The sequence below is a fragment of the Daucus carota genome, chromosome 1 (genome assembly GCF_001625215.2).
Source record: "Daucus carota subsp. sativus chromosome 1, DH1 v3.0, whole genome shotgun sequence".
Lineage (NCBI taxonomy): Eukaryota > Viridiplantae > Streptophyta > Magnoliopsida > Apiales > Apiaceae > Daucus > Daucus carota.
The window spans coordinates 31,057,866-31,079,194 of NC_030381.2; the positions used below are offsets into that span (position 1 = coordinate 31,057,866).

Below are 21,329 nucleotides of genomic sequence, written 5' to 3' on the forward strand. Positions count from 1 at the left end.
GACAAAAAAATATAACTAACTAAAATTACGGTAGTTACATTTGTAAAACCTCTAAAACTATTATGTATAATTTTAGATAATATAATTATATATAACACCATTAGAGTGAACCTAGAACCTCTTAATTTTAATTTTAGATGATTATCCATATATTATATTATAGCTAAAATATATACATTTAGACGTCATAATACTTTTAAAAAATAAAATAAAATTTATAAATATTGAAAAGAAATAATTAAGTGATTAAAATACTTTAAAATTTGTCATAACAATTTTTTAAAAATTAAAATTTTAAATTATTATATAATATAACATATTTACATATTTTTTCAAATATAGCCAACATCAGCTGATTAACTATATTTCTTAATAATGATAATGCATAATTAAAATGAACAAAATTTTATATGATATCTATATTTTTTTAATTATGATATGATTTATTGAATATCACCTAAGAGTTTGAAGGTCGAAGATAATCCGTGTTTGGTTTGGATGACTGAAAATGAAGGGAATGGAATGAGATTTGGAATAAATGGAATGGAATGAGATTTGAACTATAATTTAGCTGGATGTATAATAATTTCATTCCTATTGTCATTCCATTCGTATCACCTTTAACTAAAGCTCAAACCTTCCATTTTGTGAAGGAATGCTCCATTACTTATCATACATATTTATACCCAAATCTTATCATACAAAATGTATCTCTACTACTCTCTCATATTTTTCAAAGTCCTTCTTCTTACACTCTATTATTTTCTTTCATTTTTACTCATTCCATTCACCCCAACCCCCTCCGGTTTGTCTCATTTAATCTTTATCTTTATTATTGTTATAGATATAGATTATACAATTATTGAGACAATTTAAAAACAACGTTTTCTTATTCTGTGATCCTTTTTCTTTGTTTTAAATCTTTTAAATCATTGAGTTTAGACATTAGTTCGGTGCTTATTAATCCTTACAAAATTGCAGCAACATACCCTTTTGTGATTTGTTTCTATCAAAGAATCATATAAACTCTCGATTCCCGCTATCGAATATAAGGCCGGGTTTTATCAGTTTGATCGGATTATGTACACCAATGATATGAATAATTTCAGACACAAGTATGATCACCAATCACCAATGTGAACAAAACATTTATATCATATAAAAAGTAAATTAAGTTATATGCTAGCAATTAGCATGAGGTAATGGGCTAGTATAACTTATATAAATAATTTCAAATAAAACAATATTTATTAAGAAAAAACTCTAAAAGTTTGTTGGTTGAACCCTATGTGAAACAAACACACAGAAACATGTGGATTATGTCAATAGAACTGAAATTCATTATTAGGTTCCTCGCTCAATCACATAAGAGTAACCATTGTGAACAATGAACATTCAAATTTCAAAGTAACTGTATGAACTATAACAGGAGGATAAAGTCAAGTTGGAGACCTGTCCTTTTAATTATGATACAAAAACCCTCTCACCTAGAAGTCCCACAGGGTTGTGTCGTACACTTGTATGATTGTTTCTGCATCACTCTCACACTATAAAGATTTCAAGTGAAAAAATCAACAGATAAGCTTTCAATCCAGCAAGGACATGAAGGCCTTGGCCTACAACTTCGAACAAGTTACTGTAAAACAAAATGAAATTGCTAGATTAGAATGCCAGTCTAATTTCGGAAAACAGCTGTGATGTGTCTTCTAATTAGCATGATATAAGCCATTACATAGCTCGAAGTAGATAAATCATGTTCTCAACAATATTAAATAACTGCAGGAATGTCCTCACCCCCAAAATTCTACCATATGTTTCTATACATATTATAAGCAACAAGCCAACAATAAAGATTTTGTACTCACCTTTAGGTTGTCGAAGCTGAGCAAGACAGGTGGCTATTTGAGCTCCCACAAGTGCATTATTTTTCACAAGTGCAATGTCTTAGACTCATTAAGGAGATTTCAAGCAGGGGTAGAGCTATATAGTACTTGAGGTACAGGTGGTGTACCCCTCTATTTTAACATATAATAATTAGTCAATCACAAAAATATTAATATACTAGTATAAGCTCTTATAACCAGGAAAATAATGTACATTGCGTGCATGGAGGCACCGTTGCCTGTTTAAGCTCTTATTACCAAGAAAAACTAGTGGGGTATGTGCTGCCCTATATATTAATAAGTACAGCCTTTTTTTGGCACCCCTCAATCCGTGCAATCCTGCCTCTCAAAAGTTATAAGTAACTTAGCAAATTTGTTGGCTGCCTAGCTCACACCACAAAATTCCTTACTGAGAACTTGATTCATATCTTAAGCCACTAGTCAGCTAAATTTATGCATGTATCTATATGTAAAGCTCTGTTACTATTCTTTGCTAGGAAAAAATTCATTTATCTTGTTAGTCCGGTTCCACAACATTTTTAATGTTCCAAATTACAATCATATTTTTCGGAATGAGGTAGGCCATCTGATTCTGCCGCTCCTTTATCTTATTCACTCATCTTCTTGTTCCATTTCTAGTACTTCTTGTCTACATTCCCCAGTAATCATTCAGCCATTCCATTCCTACAAAGGCAACATTACTTTAAATAAACCACACAGAGAATATACTGCTAATTAGGCCTGTACATGAGCCAAACTAATGTAAACCTAGCTATGATCTTCTATGATGTGTCGACTTGTACAATAGAGCATTGATCGGACCCATCCGGTGGTGGGGCATGATTTTTTTCATGATCCAACAATACAGATCATGATTTAATCGTATTTTCAACTCTAAAAATTTACAAACACTGGTTGAGATAATGAGGCACCCATGTATGAAAATAACTCAGCAACTAAAGACAACTACACAATTAGCGACTAGTGACTCAATGTGTGAACGCAACTCAATATAGAATGTTGCCTGATAAACATGTATAATTTATTTATGCTATAAAAGGTGGTCTGGTGGAAGAGGCAAAGCAATGTGTATGGTGGAGGGTAACAAGGCACACTTCTATTTTACTTTCAGATGCCTCCAGACAGAGGCTTGGATCATGAATCATATACTGATGTTCCATTGCAGTTGCATTTTCAATTCCGAACAATCCAGATCAAATTAAATTCATGATCTTAATCAAGATCCAATTAAATTCATGATCTTAATTAAGATCCAATTAAATTAAGTTGAGGATGCTGCAATAATACTCTAGTTACAGAGCACCGACAAAAGGATACTTGAAGCCAAAGAGGCCCCTCCAGTCAGTTCATTCACTCTTGCAAGCAAGAAAGGAGTCTGAGCATTGCCTGTTATGTTTTTATCCCTAAATACGTACCAATACAACCAGGTTAACATATGATGAGTATTAAAGAATATGTTAATTATATCAGGGTCAGTATTTTATATAGTTACACTTGGAACTTTTACCTAGCTTCTTTAAGGGATCTTTGTATTGCAGATTCAATTACGCTTCCTACAGCAGAGTGTTTCTCAGGGATTGGAACAGCTATCAATATACCGGCACCAAGCTGAAGATTCAAGTTTGCATCTGCTTTAGATAATAACAGAGAACAAAGAGTTTTAAGCATTTTACATTAGTTGTTACATGAAACTAAAATTTTAATATATTCTCCATCACTTACCAATAAGCCGTGCACAGTCTTCAGGTGAATTTACTCTGCAAGGTGCCTAATGTATGTCATATTATAAGAATTTGTTACAGAACGGAATAATAGAGAAGGCTAAAGAAACTTGTATCAGACTGAAGTCCAGGATTACTGTATTAGTAATCTTATGAAAGATGTGACTGAACACTATGCATGCAGTGCCAACTTTTTAAGAATATATAGCATCAGTAAAACTTCCAGCAGTTAATGTTTTGCATGAAAGCGACGGGAACTTAGGCTGCCCTGGAGAGTTGAAGAGCATAAGTGGGTGCATGCACCATAGAACAATCAAGACATTAGTGATGTCCTCTTGTTCTTTCCTTATCTCTTTTCTTGACAGCTATGTTACAATACTTCATATCTGATCAAACACCATGTTCCGAGGAGTTTTGTGCTAATTGCTTAACATTATCTCAGCTAAAGACTATTAGGTCTCTGATTCTCTACCAATGCAAATATTTTATTACAAGACAAGCAATGGAGGCATTACCACATTCATCATGAGCACATATATTCCAAACATGGTTGTTATGGCGGTACATCGACTCGACGGGCCTCGGGCAAGGAGGCTCATCAACCAGTCTACGACTATTCGAGCAACTAATATTAATACATTTAGTAAAATATGTTATATCTTTAACATAATATATTACTAAAACAGTTTTTATATATAAATTATAATAGGTACCAAGTTTAATATAAAGTAACATAAAAATAGAATTTCTTTTAATGCAAATTAAAATAAAGGTATTAGTATACTAATACCCCAGATATCTCTGATATGAATGTTTGGGTGATTGAAAAGCTGGCAACACTAACTTCTGAGTAAGTGTCCACTATGTAGTCCAGGTATAGATCTAGTCCATTAATAACCCCAATATGTATATAAAGTAACATAAAATATCCTACACACAAAAAAAACATAAAAAATTAGGTTTTTTTAGTGTCAATTAAAATAAAAGTAATAATATACTAATACTAGAGATACCCGCCCCCCCTCTCCGGTATCTATATATATATATAGAGAGAGAGAGAGAGAGTTGGGCTCTATGGAGACCCAATTTTATTGGAAACCTGGAGACCACATCTCCCACCATTGATTTATATACCTATTCAATGGACACGATTAAAGATATATTAATTTGCTTTTATATCAATTAGCACATCACGTGCATTTAATATACGTATTTATAGTCGGCATTACCATCAAGCGGAAAGCAGTAATCTAAACTACGTGAGAAGGGAAGATGATGAGAAACATGTATCACATATACCCAAAATCCCGCACTTCCGTCAACACAATGGAAAATTGTAAGTTATTACAAATCTATTAAACAATAAAGTAGAAGAGAAATACAATGAGAAGACGATTGTGGAACATATTTATACTTCCAATGAGTGCAGGATGTAGTTGAAATTAGATGAGAAGAGTGAATAATGTCATGATGGAGACGATATGAATTTAAATCAGGAGGGGAAAAATGCAGGACAGCCACAAGCAAATTAGAAGGTGGAAGGATAAGATGTTGAATTCAACAAAAAAATTGCAGAACAAAGAGATGATACAGTGTTTGTTTGGTTGAATACATGAAGATGATTGCGGAACATATTTTTATAGTTCCAATTGGTAGGATGGAGGTAAAATTAGATGAGAAGGGTGAACAATATTATATGGGAGACAATATGAATTTAAATCAAGAGACAAACTAAACAATGCAGGACAACGAGTTTTCATAGAAGATAATGAATTTAAATTATCTAAAAAGGGGAATGATAGATTAGCAGGGCGGCTAGCTAATTCACAAGAAGGTTGAAGGATAACATTTTGAATTCAACAGAAAAGTTACAGATGAAAGAAAAGTTGAAGAACAAAGAGATGGTATAGTACAATTTCTTTAATAAGAAAACCGGTCAAAGCATGATGATCATCTCTAACGAAATCCTATAATATTTTTCGTACTAACTGCCACCATTAGATATGCCATATATACATTTAATTGAATGTTTATTAAATTAATTTTTAGTTTTGATTGTAGACCGTTAGATTAAAGATTGGTGGACGGTTTAGACGATGGTCTCCAATACTCCAAAAAAAAGAGTACTCCAAGGAACTTTTCTCTCTCTCTCTATACATACATACATATATATATATATATATATATATATATATATATAGAGTCCTACTCCAATAGAAACCAAATTAGCCTAAAAACTAAAAACCAGTTTCTGGACCGTTTTTTATCACTATTTTTAACTACAGAAATCACTAATTTGTACATAACAAATCACTAATTTATATATAGCAAATCTCTCAAATATAAATATATATATACACATATATGCAATGTATATGACCATCATCTTCACCCAAATCGTAATAATGGACCTCTTACCACCATTACCAGACGTTTCTATGACTTACCACCATTGTCTATCATCACCAATAGTCACATGCAATTTTCATCATAACTTACAAAACTAACGACTACTTACCATCATCATACAACTTCTCTTGCGGCTTCCTACCACCAAAAACCTTCCTACCACCAAAAACCTTCCTACGGATAAAATTGATCATCTATAATCGATTATTAATAGTTTAGATAAGTAGATTTTCTCAATTTTGATAATAAAAGTCATGGTTTACATACTGTCTAAAAACAGTTATTAGTGCAGTATAAATTAGTGATACCCGTAGTTATAAATAGTGGCAGGGAAACTGGTTTCTAGTTTTTATTTTAAGAGTGGTTTCTATTTGATCATGAGCCTATATATATATATATATATATTCATATAAGTAACTATATACATGCATACATATCTATATATATATATAGATATATATATATATATATACGTATATAATATTATAATCAATTATGAAAGAAAGGAGAAGTCTGAAGGTCTTACCTGCGATTGGGCAGTTGGATGCTGGTTAAGGTTTAAAAATTTAAAATATAAGTTTTTATTTTATTTTAATCAACTAGTCAGTGACCCAAACCGTCTCTAGTCAGCCGCCCAGTCGGCCAAGCTATTGCAATATTGACATGCACCTAGTCGACCTCCCTTAACCACTTACTTGACTAGCCGCTGTGACAACAATGATTGTGAAAGGAGTAGTCTATAAAAAATCAGTTATAAGCAAATGCATGTCGAATTTGATAAGCACATTCTTACTTTAACAAAGCGCTGGTTACTGTATATTGAGGACAGACAACCCGAGGCCCACCCTTTATCATATACAGTTCAGTCATTTTCTCCTATCACTAGCTACTAATAATTCTTTGCTCATTCGACTAGCATCTTTTTACTAACTTTAAAAAACGATGAAAAATCAAAAAGCACCATTACTTAGGATTGCAGCAGGAAAATTAATTCACATAGAGCAATCACAGTTACAACACAGGTATACATCATAAATTCATACAGGTAGTTAATGACACCATCGTATTCTACTAAAAAAAGGACAACAGTATAATCCCGCACAACAAATCCATACCTTGCAGCTACTTTGTCCAGAAAAAAAAGCGGGGAACTCATCAGTCTTATAAGCAGTAACGCAAACTCCTTGAGTTTCCTGTGCAACAGACATGCAGATTTGTTGATAAAATGACAGCATATTTCTTTAAGATTAGTACTAAATGTTGTATACCAGATACTCGAGTGTTCTAGGAATATCTAATATTGATTTTACGCCAGCAGATATTACAGCTACAGGAGTTCTTCCAAGCTCTGTAAGATCAGAAGATATATCCATGGCTGCACAGAAGTATCAAAGAGAAAGAAAAGTCATCATAAGAACTTGAGTTCTACTTGCTATAGCGCAGTTTTCATCACAACACTTTTGTACAAATCACTCTGTTTAGTTAATAAAGTCCCACTTGCCGACTGTTAACATACGAAGATCATCTTTTCACCCATGTTAAACCGGAAGATAGAGAAGTTCAGTGGAAACTGCTGGCTTGACAAAGAAACTGTGTCAAACTTGAGGACTTTGTCAATTTATACTACCAACAATCTAAGAGGACTCTACTCGAGAATGTACGGAACTACTAAAAACAGATGATCTTTTGAAAGAATTAGTAATTCAGGGAGATAATCATAATTGAAATTAGATATGAAAGCAAAATGGCAAGTACATGTGTAATAAAACTACTCCATAGTTCACATCTCTTTAAAACTAGATATGAAGTCACTGGAAGTATAAGGATATTAATTTAGGAGGCTCCAGAATACTTAATCTATGGACACAATTAAACATATAAAGGGTAGAAATATGTAAGTAATGCATGTATGTGTGATCATAAAATTGACAGGTAATACAGAGACAAGTAGATTTCTGCCAAGATATCATCTCTGTTATGAAAATAAAATATTGATAATTTATGGTACTGATCCTACGCATGCCAGAAGCTCTTATATGGTCCTACTTATATATTAAAATTTTGATACCTGTAGCTTATGAGATGTAAGTTCTGCAACCCAATAAGCTTGTGTTGCCCACTTCATAAAGATAGATATGGGTTTTCTTTAATCTATTATGTATCTTTAAAACCTTGATGTTCTTAGATAAATAGCATTTGTGAACACAGTGTAGTAAAAAAATAAATCTGACAAAGAATATGTAAGATATATATATATATATATATATATATATATATATATATATATATATATTTTGATAGGGATGGAATATTCTATTTTATATGTAAAAGATTCTTTTTGGTGTAAGATATCGTGTGGTGCAAGATATCGTGTGGAGGGGTTGGAGTACATTTTGTGGATGGTGTAATTCTGACATCAAAATGGTGTAAAAGTTGTACCATTCTGGATACAAGATACTGAAAGAGGAATTCCGTCAGCAACTCCTCAACCTTTGGACTTCCTCCACCAATTGAAAGGTTTCCGCTTGTCAAGTGGGTGGGCCTTTCAACCGAAGATACAACTCGGATTGACGTAGATGCCTGCTACCCCCCAATTTCAATGCTGGGGGGGGGGGGGGGGGGGGGGGGGGGGGGCTTTGTTGCACCCAACGCAGCATTGCCCATTCAAGTAGCCCAATATCATTAGTCAAGACCATATCAGCCCATTGTCATTTTCTGCAACTTTTGTTGTTGCCGGGAACTATGTAGTATGGTTAGGCAACTACCCCAATCGAATTATTGAGGCCTACTTGTTATCAATGGGATCAAGGGTACTTCCAGCAAGAGATATATCAAAGAGTTAGTGTGGGGCTAGCCGAAAATCAAAGTTTATCATAAATTTAGTCTAAAATTCATGAAAATTTAGTTGTTTTTTTTAAAAAAAATTAGCTTTTTATGATTACATCGGCAATATTCCGGCAAGAGGGGGATTATTCAAGGCAGGCTCAAATGCTCAATGGATAAGGGGGATGCAATAGCGGTTGGATGGTTAGGACGTCCTATCACTCACAGGGCCGGCTCCAACAAATAATAGGCCCCATGCAAGCATAAAAAATTAGGCCCCTGTATATTAAAAAACTGAATTTATTTCTTAAAAATAGCTCTACATGCATTTCTAGACGCAAACTCATTCATCAAACTCTCGGAATCAAGACTGAGACATAGTTGAACGGAGATAATTTTTGATTATCTTCAATTTTGAAAAGCTCCTCCCGGCTGAAGCAACTGTAACAGGCACTGTTAGCAAAATTTTATATGCAATCTAGACATTCGGGTAGCATCCACTTAACTCTCTTATAAAATTCAACACTCCAGGTGAATCTGTGCAAGTGGGAGGGAGAACTCTTTTCAAGTGTTTTAACTCTAAGAACATATCACTGCCTTCAATATCAAAGACCATGTCATTCTTTAAGTATGCTTCAAAAATTTCACAAGAAGTCTTCAAACAACCATCTTCTAATGACTTTAACTTCTGTACATCAAACAAGAAGCCAAAAACACTCTCATATACTTGAAATTGTTCGAATCTAGAAGCAAGTGAAGATTTTTTGTACGCCCTTATGCTTGCCCTTCATATTTGATCCGTTGTCATACCCCTGTCCTCAAATGTCATCTATATCAAGATCGACATCTCTTAAAGCACCCAAAAGTGAGTTAAACAATCCTTCACCAGAAGTATCATCCACCTTTATAAAATCTATAAAGAACTCTTCCACCTTTGCTGAAGTCGTCGAAACATTCACACATCTTATTACCAATGACATTTGTTCCATATGACTTTTGTCAGGAGAGCAATCAACGATAATAGAGAAGTACTTCGCTTCTTTGATCTTCTTCACAATAATCTTTTTAATCTTACCAACCAATAAGAGGATCATCTCATATTGTATATTATGACCAAGATAATGTCGGCGAGTCTTCCCCTTTGCAATTCTTTGAATATCCTTCTTCATACACGGATCAAATTCAGCAATCATTTCAATTATGCTCAAAAAGATTCCATTATGATCATCCCCTGTATTCTCATTATCACCACGGAATGCTAAATTATTTTTAGCCAGGGTCTTTACAATTGCAAATATCCTCAACAAAACTTGTCTCCAATGCTCCTTTTCCTTCTTGATTTGTGCTTGCAACTCACTATCAATAGTCATATTTTTTTGTAGTCTTTTCTCTGCCTCCCTCCAATCAATTAAACACTTGACATGAGCATGACTAGTATCACGCTCCTTAAGTGTTATACTTAAATTTCCCCAATCTTGATGCCCCATTTACTAAATAACTATTAGATTTCTGTTGAGGGAATAATTTGCAACAAAAGCAGAATACCTTATTCACAGCAATTGAATACACTAGCCATCTTCTATCTTGTTTCTCTCCATTTGGCAAAATTTTACTCTAGTAATCATCAGAGGAAACTGAAAGTCTGCTTGTAAAATTCTTATCAGGCCTCTCTCCACCGGAAGATCTCTAAAACTTTGCTTGAATTTATCCCAATATCCTGAATCATAAATATCTAATGGTCCGAATGGCTGGTTATAATCAACCACATCTTCAGACACAAATGTATACACATTCTCCATATTGTCTTCAGCATTCACATTATCTTGTATATTTTCAGTATCTTGAAACACATTCTCCTCCACTATATCTTCACTTGCACCACTCGAAACTTTTATTTTCTTTGTGAATTTCAGAATTCCCCCTTTTAAAGATTTTTCTAATTTTTCTCTTTCATTCAATTTCTTTCTCTTGGCAGAACCACTTAATTGTTTTGAAGGCATGTTATGACTGATTTTATGACAACCAAACAAACAGATAGCAACAACAAACAATCAAAATTAAACTAAATTTATTAAGAGCCGGAGTGAAAACAAGATAAAAGCAGAATACTTACTGTAATTGCTATTTGATGTGATGAGTTCCTTAATCTCCTCTTGCAGTTCTACTAGTAGCCCTCTGGTTGTAGTTCTCGTTGATCTTGCTTGCTATTTGATTTTGTTGTTAAAGATTAGAGATCAATTAAGAGTTATCGAGCCCTGAACGATTGAGCAAAGAGGGACACGGGTCAGGGTGAGGGAGCGTTGTTTGGCTTTTTAATTTGCAGCAGGGTTGTTTTTGTTTCAATCTACTACCAACAGAGGTTGTATATTATATATTATATATAATTTTTAATTTGAAAATGGGCCCCCCTTTAAGCAAGCCCCATGCCATTGCATGGGCTGCATAGGGTTAAAGCCGGCTCTGATCACTCACCAACCTTAATATCTCATTCCGCCTTCGACTTGATTCACATAAAGACCGATCAAGGATCATTTCTTTGCAGAAGCTTTTTATTGATTTTTAATGCACGTCGCTCGATCACTTCCTTTTCCACCAAGTGATTACTTAGGGACCTTAGCGTACGATCTGGGATGTTTCCCTCTCGACTTTGGATCTTAGCACCAAAAAGTTTGTCTTTACAAACGATTTGATCAGGTGAATGACATAGCTTAGCTTTCTATATGATAAATCTAGGCCGCCACCTTCCCGGTAGGGCATCTCCTCTTTGACTCCCCTGATCCTGTACCTAAGGACTATGCTTTCTTTTTCCCTAAACATCCTCATATCTTATAGGTAATAGAGTCTCAAGGCAGGGTTCTATTTTGATTTGCTCCGCCACAGTGATTGATCGAGAATCGAGAGGAGGCTTGTGAGATTGACGTAAGAAGGCAGGGATTTCTATATTTCTAGGAGCGAATTGAACAAGACACCTACCGAGACGAAAGCCAAAGGTGAGCCTCGTAGTCTAATTGATTCACCTTCTATTTTTCAATCAAGGAAGCAAAATCAACAGCCTTTGGAAAAAGATGACTAAGATATTAAGTTAGAAGTTGGACAAAGTCACAAAAGCCCAAAGTCCAAGAAAGAGAAAAAGGGGCAGGGACACGAAGCGTCCAATCAATATACTTATATAAAGGAGAAGCGAGGGGCGTGTAGGTGGCGCCTCTCACATCGCTCTGTTCTATTTTTCTAATTTTCTGGAATTTTTGGATGAAAGATATCAAAAATTAGAACTACTTTTTTTAGTTTCGGATATATTAGAAGCAAGTTTCAGAATCTGATTTTGTTTCAAATTATTTATGGAATATAGTAACTTGAAAGTTTTAATCTGATTTTGTTTCTGATTATTTAATTATGGGAAAGAGTAGCACACAAATCTCTCTGCACCTATAAATACCCCTATAGATTGTAGGGTTTTGGATCATCTAAACACAACCTCCTCTCTCTCACTACCACAACCCTACATATCTCTGGTGATAGTTCTCTTGCTCGATTTCAAACTAAGATTTCACACTTGGAGGTGCCGTTCTTCTGCAACAATAAGTGAAGGCTGTTTATACGGTATTAAAAAGATAAAAGTTGTTGCAAGTAAAGGTAGTTATAAACCGCTATATTGGAGTCTGACAAATCCAACCACGGGAAAAGAATATAGTCTTGACATGATATTGATGGTCGATATCAATAAATTAACTATCAGTGATGTATGTTTCTTGGTTATTCTTTTATAATATTTGTTTTGTTCATCGAATATGTTTGTTGTTAATTTTTATATGATTTACTTTGTATACAAGAAAAAATTATTCATGCATTATCTGTTTGCTCCGTTCAAGCAACTTTTAAGTAAATGTTGTTTATACAATATTAAAAGATAAAAGTTGTTATAAGTAAGGGTAATTACAGACGGCTATGTCACAGATTTAAGTTAGATGTTTTTGTGCACAAATCAATAAAAAAAATTGGAGGAAGATGACCATGTAAGAACATGATAACTTTTCATAAAAAAACAAATAAAATTAAGATTCGTCATGTTTTAAATTTTTAATTACGTATATCAATTTATTTTCTTTTTTTCACCATGAATCATAGTCTAATTTTGCAATTTTATATATTAGTATTGGTATTACATCAGGATTTTTATAATATATATTTATTTTATCCGACAAATATTAATTTTGAAACATTAATATGTTTTTTATAGATAGTCACAAAATTATTTATTCTGCAAATATTAATATTGAATCATTAATATAATTTTTATAGACCGCCGCAACGCGCGGTTTCTCAACTAGTGACTTGAACTTGAGAATCACAAAGATGTATATAGTTTATCTCGTGGATGCGCGTCTTGGGATCTTTTACCTGTAACTAAAAATCTCATAAGAAAAGAAAGTGCCTTTTCCTAGAGTAGATTCCCGGCCAAAGCTACCCCTTTCGTCTCTATGTTTTCGTATCAAATATAGTGTCGGACCGCGATAAATTTTTTTTGAGTCTTTTTCTAAAGATATTTTTATGTTGCAAGGAACACAACCGCATAAAACCACAAAATAATACCCCTAGTCCAACGTACATACATAGATAGTGAATAAGGTAGTGGAGATCTATTTAAGATGTTTTGTGATTGGGCAGCCTCATGAGTAAGCAACTGCGCATAGAGTATAGTTATGATAGTTGGGCATAGTATAGTTATAATGGTGTTGTGCATTCAACCAAATCTTACTCTCCATAGCATTATATGTTCAGGCCACCTTCCACACATTCAAGGGACAACTTCACATACGTGGGTAAATAGCATCAAAGAGCAATTGATTGAGAGGGATGCGATGTCAGATGAACTCGAATTTAATCTATTAGGGACCAACAAAAGATGAATATGTATGAAGACATAAAAAGGAGGAAAATTGGGTTTAGAGAAGGAGAATGGGTCCATTTAAAAATTTAAAACTTCAACCTTACCCCAAACAATATTTGGCAAGACTTGCATGGGAGAAATTATAGCCGGTTTTTATGGCCCCTCTCAAATTGTCTAGCGCGTGAGTAAGGTGGCTATCAAATGAAATTACCAGAAACATCCAAAGTCCACCCCCTCGTCCATGTGTCCGAGCAGAAACAAGCTAGCGAACTATCATGGACTTGCAAGCATCCCCAACTACTCCAACCAACTAGCTAACTTAGTACTTATTGCATAACCATAACCAAAAGGTACTTAGTACTTATTGCATAACTAAAAGGGGTACTAAGCGTGCGTCTGCTTCTCTGGAAGTCCAAGTGATATGGTAGGGTATGCAATAGTTTAAAGCGACATAAGAATATTTTCCGGCTCTAAATCGGCTATTCTTTAAGTTTCACCTTAAGGACAAGGTGGCTCTTTGGGAGGCGGGATAACCAAGGAATGACCTCCAATAACACGTTAAGTTTAAATACACTTTCAAGTATTGGTGGATTCTCGAGCTATTCGAGACTGTTTTGGTGCTTTCTATTGATAAAAGGCAGGAACAAGAAGTAAAATAGAGATAACATGCAGATAGGGGGAGTTTAGAGAGAATTCATAGAATTGAGAAAGATAGACACATAAAAAACAAAGATTAAGCAGAGAGATAGAACGGGGTTAGAGACCCTAGAAAGAGAAAGTAAAGTGAGAATCAAGCAGAGAGATAGAATGGGGTTAGAAACCCTAAAGAGAGAGTTAGAATCAGTTATTGAGAGAGAAAGAGAATTGGTGGAAATCATTCCATTTCATATATTCAAATTTCAACATAACTGGACATACAAGTATTTATAGGCAAACCTCACCCGTAAATAACTTCTAGCATTGAAATGACACTCCTACCCTTACTATAGTTTACTCATGTGCTGATATTGATAAGTATATAGTAATACCCTACTGGTATATTGCTAAGTACTAATCCTAACAACTACTATTAGCAAGTACTACAACTAAGATAGCCATTCCTGACATACACAAGGAGAAAGAAAACAATGCCAATATTCAGGAGTAAATAGATCTTTAGGAAAGGAAGGGCAGTTAGGTAAATTAACAAGAGAAAGGAGTAGAGTAAAATGGGGGGAAAAGAGGGAATTAGGGTTGGTTCGAAAAAGTATCCAGCCCGTGTCTTAGTATCTCAGGAGAGTTCCAAGCCTCTCAAAACCTACAGGTTGTGTTGAACTAGAGATACCTGTTCAGCACAATTCATCTTATAGTTACTGTTATTAATACAAATATCTGCTATTCAGTTCTTTTGCTTGTTAATTGTTGTTGCGTTGTGAATATCCAGTAGCCAGGCCTAGCAGTATAATGACAAATATGAACTAAGTATTATATGTACTATTAGTCTTTCGCAATTTAACTTGGTTCCAGAAAGAATGTAGCTAATGTACAATGAGATTTTGTCTACTTAAATGCGGAATCATGGCAGTAAAAGAGGTTAAGATAATCAATATAGTAAAAAAATTTAAGTGAGTAATTAGCTGATGGAAACTCACTATTTTCTCCATATCTGTGTACTCCTCCAATACCTCCAGTAACAAACACAGGAATGCCAACCTGAAATATGAATTTCACATTTTCAAAGTATATCTAATTTAATAATCTTTACAAAAACGTGACTTAATTACCCCTTTCCTAAAAGAGGGGTCTTAAAAGAATTCTTTGTGACACACTTTTGGGTTGTGGACTGGAATAGGGTGGTGAAGTGAAGCTAGTAAAGCTTGTAATTACCATAGAAGCAAAGATCATAGTTGCAGAAACAGTTGTTGCACCATTCCCTTTAGTAGCTACCTAAAAGAATATAAAGCAAATGAAACTTGCTAGGATTTAACAAATATTGGTATATTATAGTTCACTATTTGAAGATTAATTAGCGTAAGATATTGGACTTGCTTGTCATTGCTTACCCAAATTACAGCTTACTTCAGAATATAGGCCCATGAAATTGAAATGTGTATGGTTTATACCAGAAAATATAATGCACTGGTAGAAATTACTAGAACTTGAAATCGAATACATATAAGCCACAAGTTGGAGTACAACACTCCTTAAGCACCCATGAAAAAGTTGTTTACAATACCTATTAAGCAGAATGAGTACTGAGAGTTTTGTATTGGATCCCAGTCCTTGGTGCATGACAAGCAATCAGATATTTTACTTTTTAAATGAACCAAGGAACACATTTATGTATATTGCATTAACTAAACACCTAACATGAGGTCTACGAGAAAAAGACTGGTAGCAGTCGAGTTGAACTCACAACATGAGCAATGTCCCTGCGAGCTGTCTTTTGACATTTGGTACCCAGAGTAGCCAGCCTCTCCAACTCCTCTGAAGTCAGGCCTGATGTAAGATTGACCTCAACATAAGAAAGTAGAAAACAACCCACACTTGTAACATTTCTAAACACAATACCCACTGAGTACCCTTATACATCAGATCAGAGTTTGTATACTTTTACACAGTTGGGCGACAGATTTGTTTGCAAAGACCATGGTGTTGGTATCCACCATATATCTGCACTGGCATGTTTCACATGAAAACGAAATTTAAGCCCTTTTCAACAAATCTAGAACGATGAAACTCTACATCTTGGGGTAATTTTATACTCTCCAACTATGCAAAAGTATTATACCATTTTAAATAGATTTAGTTTCCCTAGGACAAAGCTATGTCCAGTTTTACATTGTTCCTCATTCATATGTTATTGCAGTTCATTCTTGATTGGTACTACTCTTCATCATACAGCAAAAAGGCTTTAGCGAGTTTTTGGGCTACTTGGATCAAGTGAGTCACTCATTGCAAAAGTGACTCAATCTAGTTCCTAATTTAAAATTTTGTATCAAGGACATCAATTAATGATTAGCTTGATACAAATTTTCAATTTTTTAATGACTAAGTTGATACAAAATTTTATATTGAGTAAATGACAAAGTGGTGGCTGAGGTTTGGCGAATTTTACAAAACGGTGGCTGGACTTCAAAAACTCCGAAACAATGGCTGGAGTTTACTTCCGCCTTTTAAAAAGGTGGCGGCCGTCCATTGCCGTTAGTTTTGCTCCGTTAAGTCTAAGAGGTCAAATAAAATGAAGGGTATATCAGGAAATCAACCTAATATTTATATTATCAAATAAAGTTTGGGTCTTTAAACTATGCACACCAACTGTTTTGCTCCCTCTGAAACGTTGCCGGCGATGACTCGCGGAGGAAAAAGGAGGACGGGGACAGTTGTGGAGGGAAAAGAGAAAGGAAAAGCACGGGTGTGTGTATTTGTAGGTGTATGGGTGGAGCAAGGTTGGTGTTGCAGCGGTGGAGCAAGGATTGGGATCGATTATTGAGGGTGAAAAAGGCTAAGGGTAGGTCAATCGGAAGGGGAAAGAGGCCCAAAAGCTCGGCCATGGCAAGTCGCCGCGGCGGCGTTTGGCATCGACGACGCGAAGAAGCGCATGGGTGGAGCAAGGATTAAACATGATTAGGAATGCTAAGTATTGTGTGTGATTAGTAAGCTGTAAGAAAGAAAGAAGCAATGCTTGCGATGTAATTGGACTGAGAATGCTTGTACAGTTGATGTGTAAGTTTCTAGGGAATATGAGATGAAGCTTATGATGGCAGTGTATGACTATTTGTTTTCTTTCTTGTGTGACTGAATTAAGGTTTGTGCTGCAGGGGCTGAGCCTCGTCGTGGTGGTCCTGAGCAGAGAACAGAGAGATGAGACAATAGGGAGCCAAAAGGAGGTAGTCAATCCGCTTTTACCCTTTTTTTATTATTTTTTTAAAATTTTTTTTGGACTTAACGGCCAGATTTAACGAACCTTGACGGCAGCCACCTTATTAAAAGGCGGAGGTAAACTCGAGCCACCATTCTGTAATTTTTGAAGTCCAGCCACCGTTTTGTAAAATTTGCCAAACCTCAGCCACCACTTTGTCATTTACTCTTTTATATTAGTGATTCAGTCGAGTCACGTTCACAATAAGTGAATCAATTGATGCATTTGGATCAAATGAATCATGACTTTGGTGATTAACCCCGTTAAATAAAACAGAAGAATCATCTAGTTCAAATAAGAGTATGAAGTCGGCAAAAATTTGTAAGCAGAAAATTGCTTTCGTACAAACTACTGGGAACCAATATCTGTAAATGAAACACTGAACAGGACTGACTGCTCAATAGAGTTGAGAGTTTGAGACATAAGAGTAAGAAGATGAATCATTATAAACTGAGGAAGAACGTAAAACTGAGGATTGACTACAAAAGTAAAGAGGTATATGATACACAGTACTAGGGATGATCTAATTAAATTGGAAGGGACGTGATAATTCAGTATTCTTGAAAACCATCCAGTATTTTGGAGTTAAATTTTTTTACAACTAGTTAGTGAGGAATGATTTAATCTCAAAACACATAGAAAGTGTGATTCCAATAATAAAAAAACTGATAAGTCGAAGTGCATCAAGTCATCAACAATACAATATTCATCCTTTTAAACTGACATGATGTTCAAGGGGAAGATGCTCCTAAAAAAATCTGAAAAGAAACAGGTTAATACCAATACCTACACATGGCATGCCATCTAAAATTGCAATCGTAGCTGGTTCAGCTCCATTTTCCCTTACAATAGCCTCCACCTCTTTCGCTGTCTTTAAATTTTGAGGATAAGGCATTCCTGAATAAACCAATAGAATTAGTATTACTGAAAAGATATGAAATTTAAAGATAAGACATCAAGGAGACCCAAAAGCTCATCTAAGAATAAAACTTAAAAGATATACGAGAGTGCAAAAGCGATCTTCGTTCAGATGAGCATGCCCAGAGATTCTGAACGAACTTGTATAAAGTAACAAGACTGTCTTAACATACTTTCCAACTACTTATGGACAACAAATTTTAGGATGAAAAGTCATAACTTGACAGTTCCCGCTTATGGATTAGGATGGGCACTATCTTTTTTATTTAGCTGGGTGCTCTGCATCAATTAGAACAGAGTTCTTTCTCTGTTTCTTTAATATATATATAAGAATTCATGAAGGACCGTAAGTTTTCCATAGAATTTAAGAACCTCTACTCATAAACTTGTTGTATAGAAAAAGATAGAAGATCAAACTACCCCTACATAAAATGAGCCCTAAGAAGGACTACTTTCTGTAAATTACAAAGAAAAACTTTCATGGATGAGGCTATTCCTTAATATTCCTAGCAGAATCTGCTACAAATTAGAGACCTTATTTTGTGGATCAATAGGTTTAAAAAAAAAAACATGATACAACATATATTGAGTATTGACATGCGTTTTAGTTAGGAACATGGTGAGCGAGTTATCTCCATGTGTTCATAGACATATATGTACATAGGCATAGAGGAAATCGACCCAAACAAGCCAAAGCTTAGTACCCGAAGAGATAAGACCAATAGATGGTGCATTGGAATGTAAATATATATATATATATATTATACATTTACATATATAATAGCACTAAACAATGACATAACATAACGAACAGAAGTTTAAGAGCATGGAGTATGGAATTAGCGGACCATGAGATATTATGGTGGACTCTAGAGCAACAACTGCTTTCCCTTGTGACAAAGCTTGAGAAACAGCGGGGGAAATCTTCACCAGCCCTGATGCACAATTAAAATTGGCACCCTATAAGCAGAAAGAGCACTAAATAACCACAACATTTTGAAAAACTCATGGAAGACAAAAAAAACAAAATTATCGAAGTAATATGGCTCAATTAACCTAAGTTACCCGGACTCGGCTAAAAGTGTCCAACATGGATACGTGTCGAGTGTCGGACTCGGCAATAATTTGAAAACTTTACATCTTTTTGGCTTAAAATAAATGTCGGAGTGTCCATACCCATGTCCATGTCCGAGCGTCGAGTGTCCGACACGGGTACTCGAGACAAAATGAAGAGTCCGGGTAACATAGCAATTAACAGAAAAAGTAACGATTCTTAAAATTGTCACGTCAACAGTGAAAATATTATTTCATATACAAGTATATTAGTAGCTGTCAATCATCAAATACAACCCTAGCACTGACCAAGCACAAATACAAGAAATTCCGAGCACAAAATGAAATAACCCCTTTGAACTGCATTAACAGGGTCTCACCTAAAATCCACAAGGTGCTAATTCTATCATTTTCCCCGTTATTATAGCAACTTCAACCATGAAAAACCTTTAGCTAAAAAATAGTTGCCATGCCGAAAATAAAAAATATAGATTATCTCATGAAAATATCAAAATTTAACCATACTCTCCCCTTGTCTATAATTGTAGCCAAGCTCCTATATATAGCTATATTTGTCGAACCAATACAGATTTGTAGCAAATGACATTTCATCCATTAACATATTAAAACAATACATTCTAATTATAACAACTTGAAATAATAATAACATGCCATATTTAATATATAGTCGATCAATATAATTAGTACCATCGAAACAAAATGTGTTGCAGATTCATACAAGTCCAATTTAGCCAACCATTATAGCCAACCTCATTGGAGATACTATTATTCAGCACATTTATTTATCAGTATGCAAACTCCAAATTCTCTCTTGTTCAAATTTATTGCCCCTGTCTAGTGCCCGAGCACCTATCGTGACAAATAGGTCTCAGGTTCGATTCTCCCCCCTCCACTTTAAGGTAATTAACATATATATATAATACAATTACAGAAAAGGCTGCCTGGATTTGGAGTGATTAAGTTAACACTTAACAATAATACAAGAACACACACTGGTTACTAGTACTAACCAAACAGATTCGTAGTTACCGATGAAATCAATCAATTATAAGACGGACACAAAGTATATATACGATGTTTATACATATATGTATTACCTTGTTGGTAGTAGATTGTGTAGGCGCCATTTTTCAATAACAGAAGTAAGAAACCGAGGAGAAGCAAGTCCTGAGAGCGTCTCAGCGGGTCACCGTATTTTTATAAAATAAAAAATAAAGGATTCTGGTCGTCAAACCAAATTTTGATTCCGGTGACAGAATTTTCATATTCATTCCACATTCAATATATATTTATTTTTCATTTTTTATAATATTATAAAAGTCTAGTGAAATAAAATCATAAATAATATAAAATGATAAAATAAATATTTAGAAGAGAACAATATAAAGTATTTATCTAAACAATAAATAAATAATAACCACTGATCCTCTCGAACAGAAAATGATTATTAAATTTGAGAATCCGGTGATTGAGAAAATTGTCAGGATTCCTTCGAACTATATTTTAATCACATTCCTCATACCTGAGTTTATGGGGTCGTTTGGACAAGCTTAAAAGAAGTGACTTCTTGCTTAAACTAGAGAAGTGGAGCAGAAGTGAGAAGTAAATATGTTAATAAAGTGTTTGGAAGAGAAGCAGAAGCTGTGAGAGAGAAATTAGCATTCTCAGCTTCTTAAAAGTGCTTCTACTTC

General features: G+C 34.6%; 2 protein-coding genes across 4 annotated transcripts; both read right to left on the reverse strand.

Annotated features, from left to right (window-relative positions):
* Nucleotides 1-1,290: 1,290 nt before the first annotated feature.
* On the reverse strand, nt 1,291-20,896 carry LOC108227465 (pseudouridine-5'-phosphate glycosidase). Of its 3 annotated transcripts, none has more exons than XM_017402625.2 (13): nt 20,736-20,896; nt 19,413-19,524; nt 18,433-18,543; nt 16,141-16,223; nt 15,612-15,671; nt 15,377-15,437; nt 7,303-7,409; nt 7,150-7,227; nt 3,627-3,672; nt 3,412-3,532; nt 3,222-3,307; nt 1,866-1,943; nt 1,291-1,636 (listed from the first exon to the last, which is right to left on the reverse strand). In XM_017402625.2, exons 1-13 carry the CDS (start codon nt 20,763-20,765, stop codon nt 1,617-1,619), a joined length of 993 nt encoding a protein of 330 aa, XP_017258114.1. In that variant the 5' UTR covers nt 20,766-20,896; the 3' UTR covers nt 1,291-1,616. The 3 variants fall into 3 exon arrangements, with proteins under 3 accessions (XP_017258114.1, XP_063935781.1, XP_063935780.1); XM_064079711.1 differs by having other exon boundaries at nt 19,413-19,499; nt 20,736-20,888; XM_064079710.1 differs by lacking the exon at nt 15,612-15,671.
* Nucleotides 8,644-11,101, reverse strand: LOC108227640 (uncharacterized). The gene is made up of 2 exons (XM_017402898.2): nt 10,971-11,101; nt 8,644-10,864 (listed from the first exon to the last, which is right to left on the reverse strand). The coding sequence occupies exon 2, from the start codon at nt 10,342-10,344 to the stop codon at nt 9,676-9,678; it is 669 nt and encodes a 222-aa protein (XP_017258387.1). The 5' UTR covers nt 10,345-10,864; nt 10,971-11,101; the 3' UTR covers nt 8,644-9,675.
* Nucleotides 20,897-21,329: the final 433 nt, after the last annotated feature.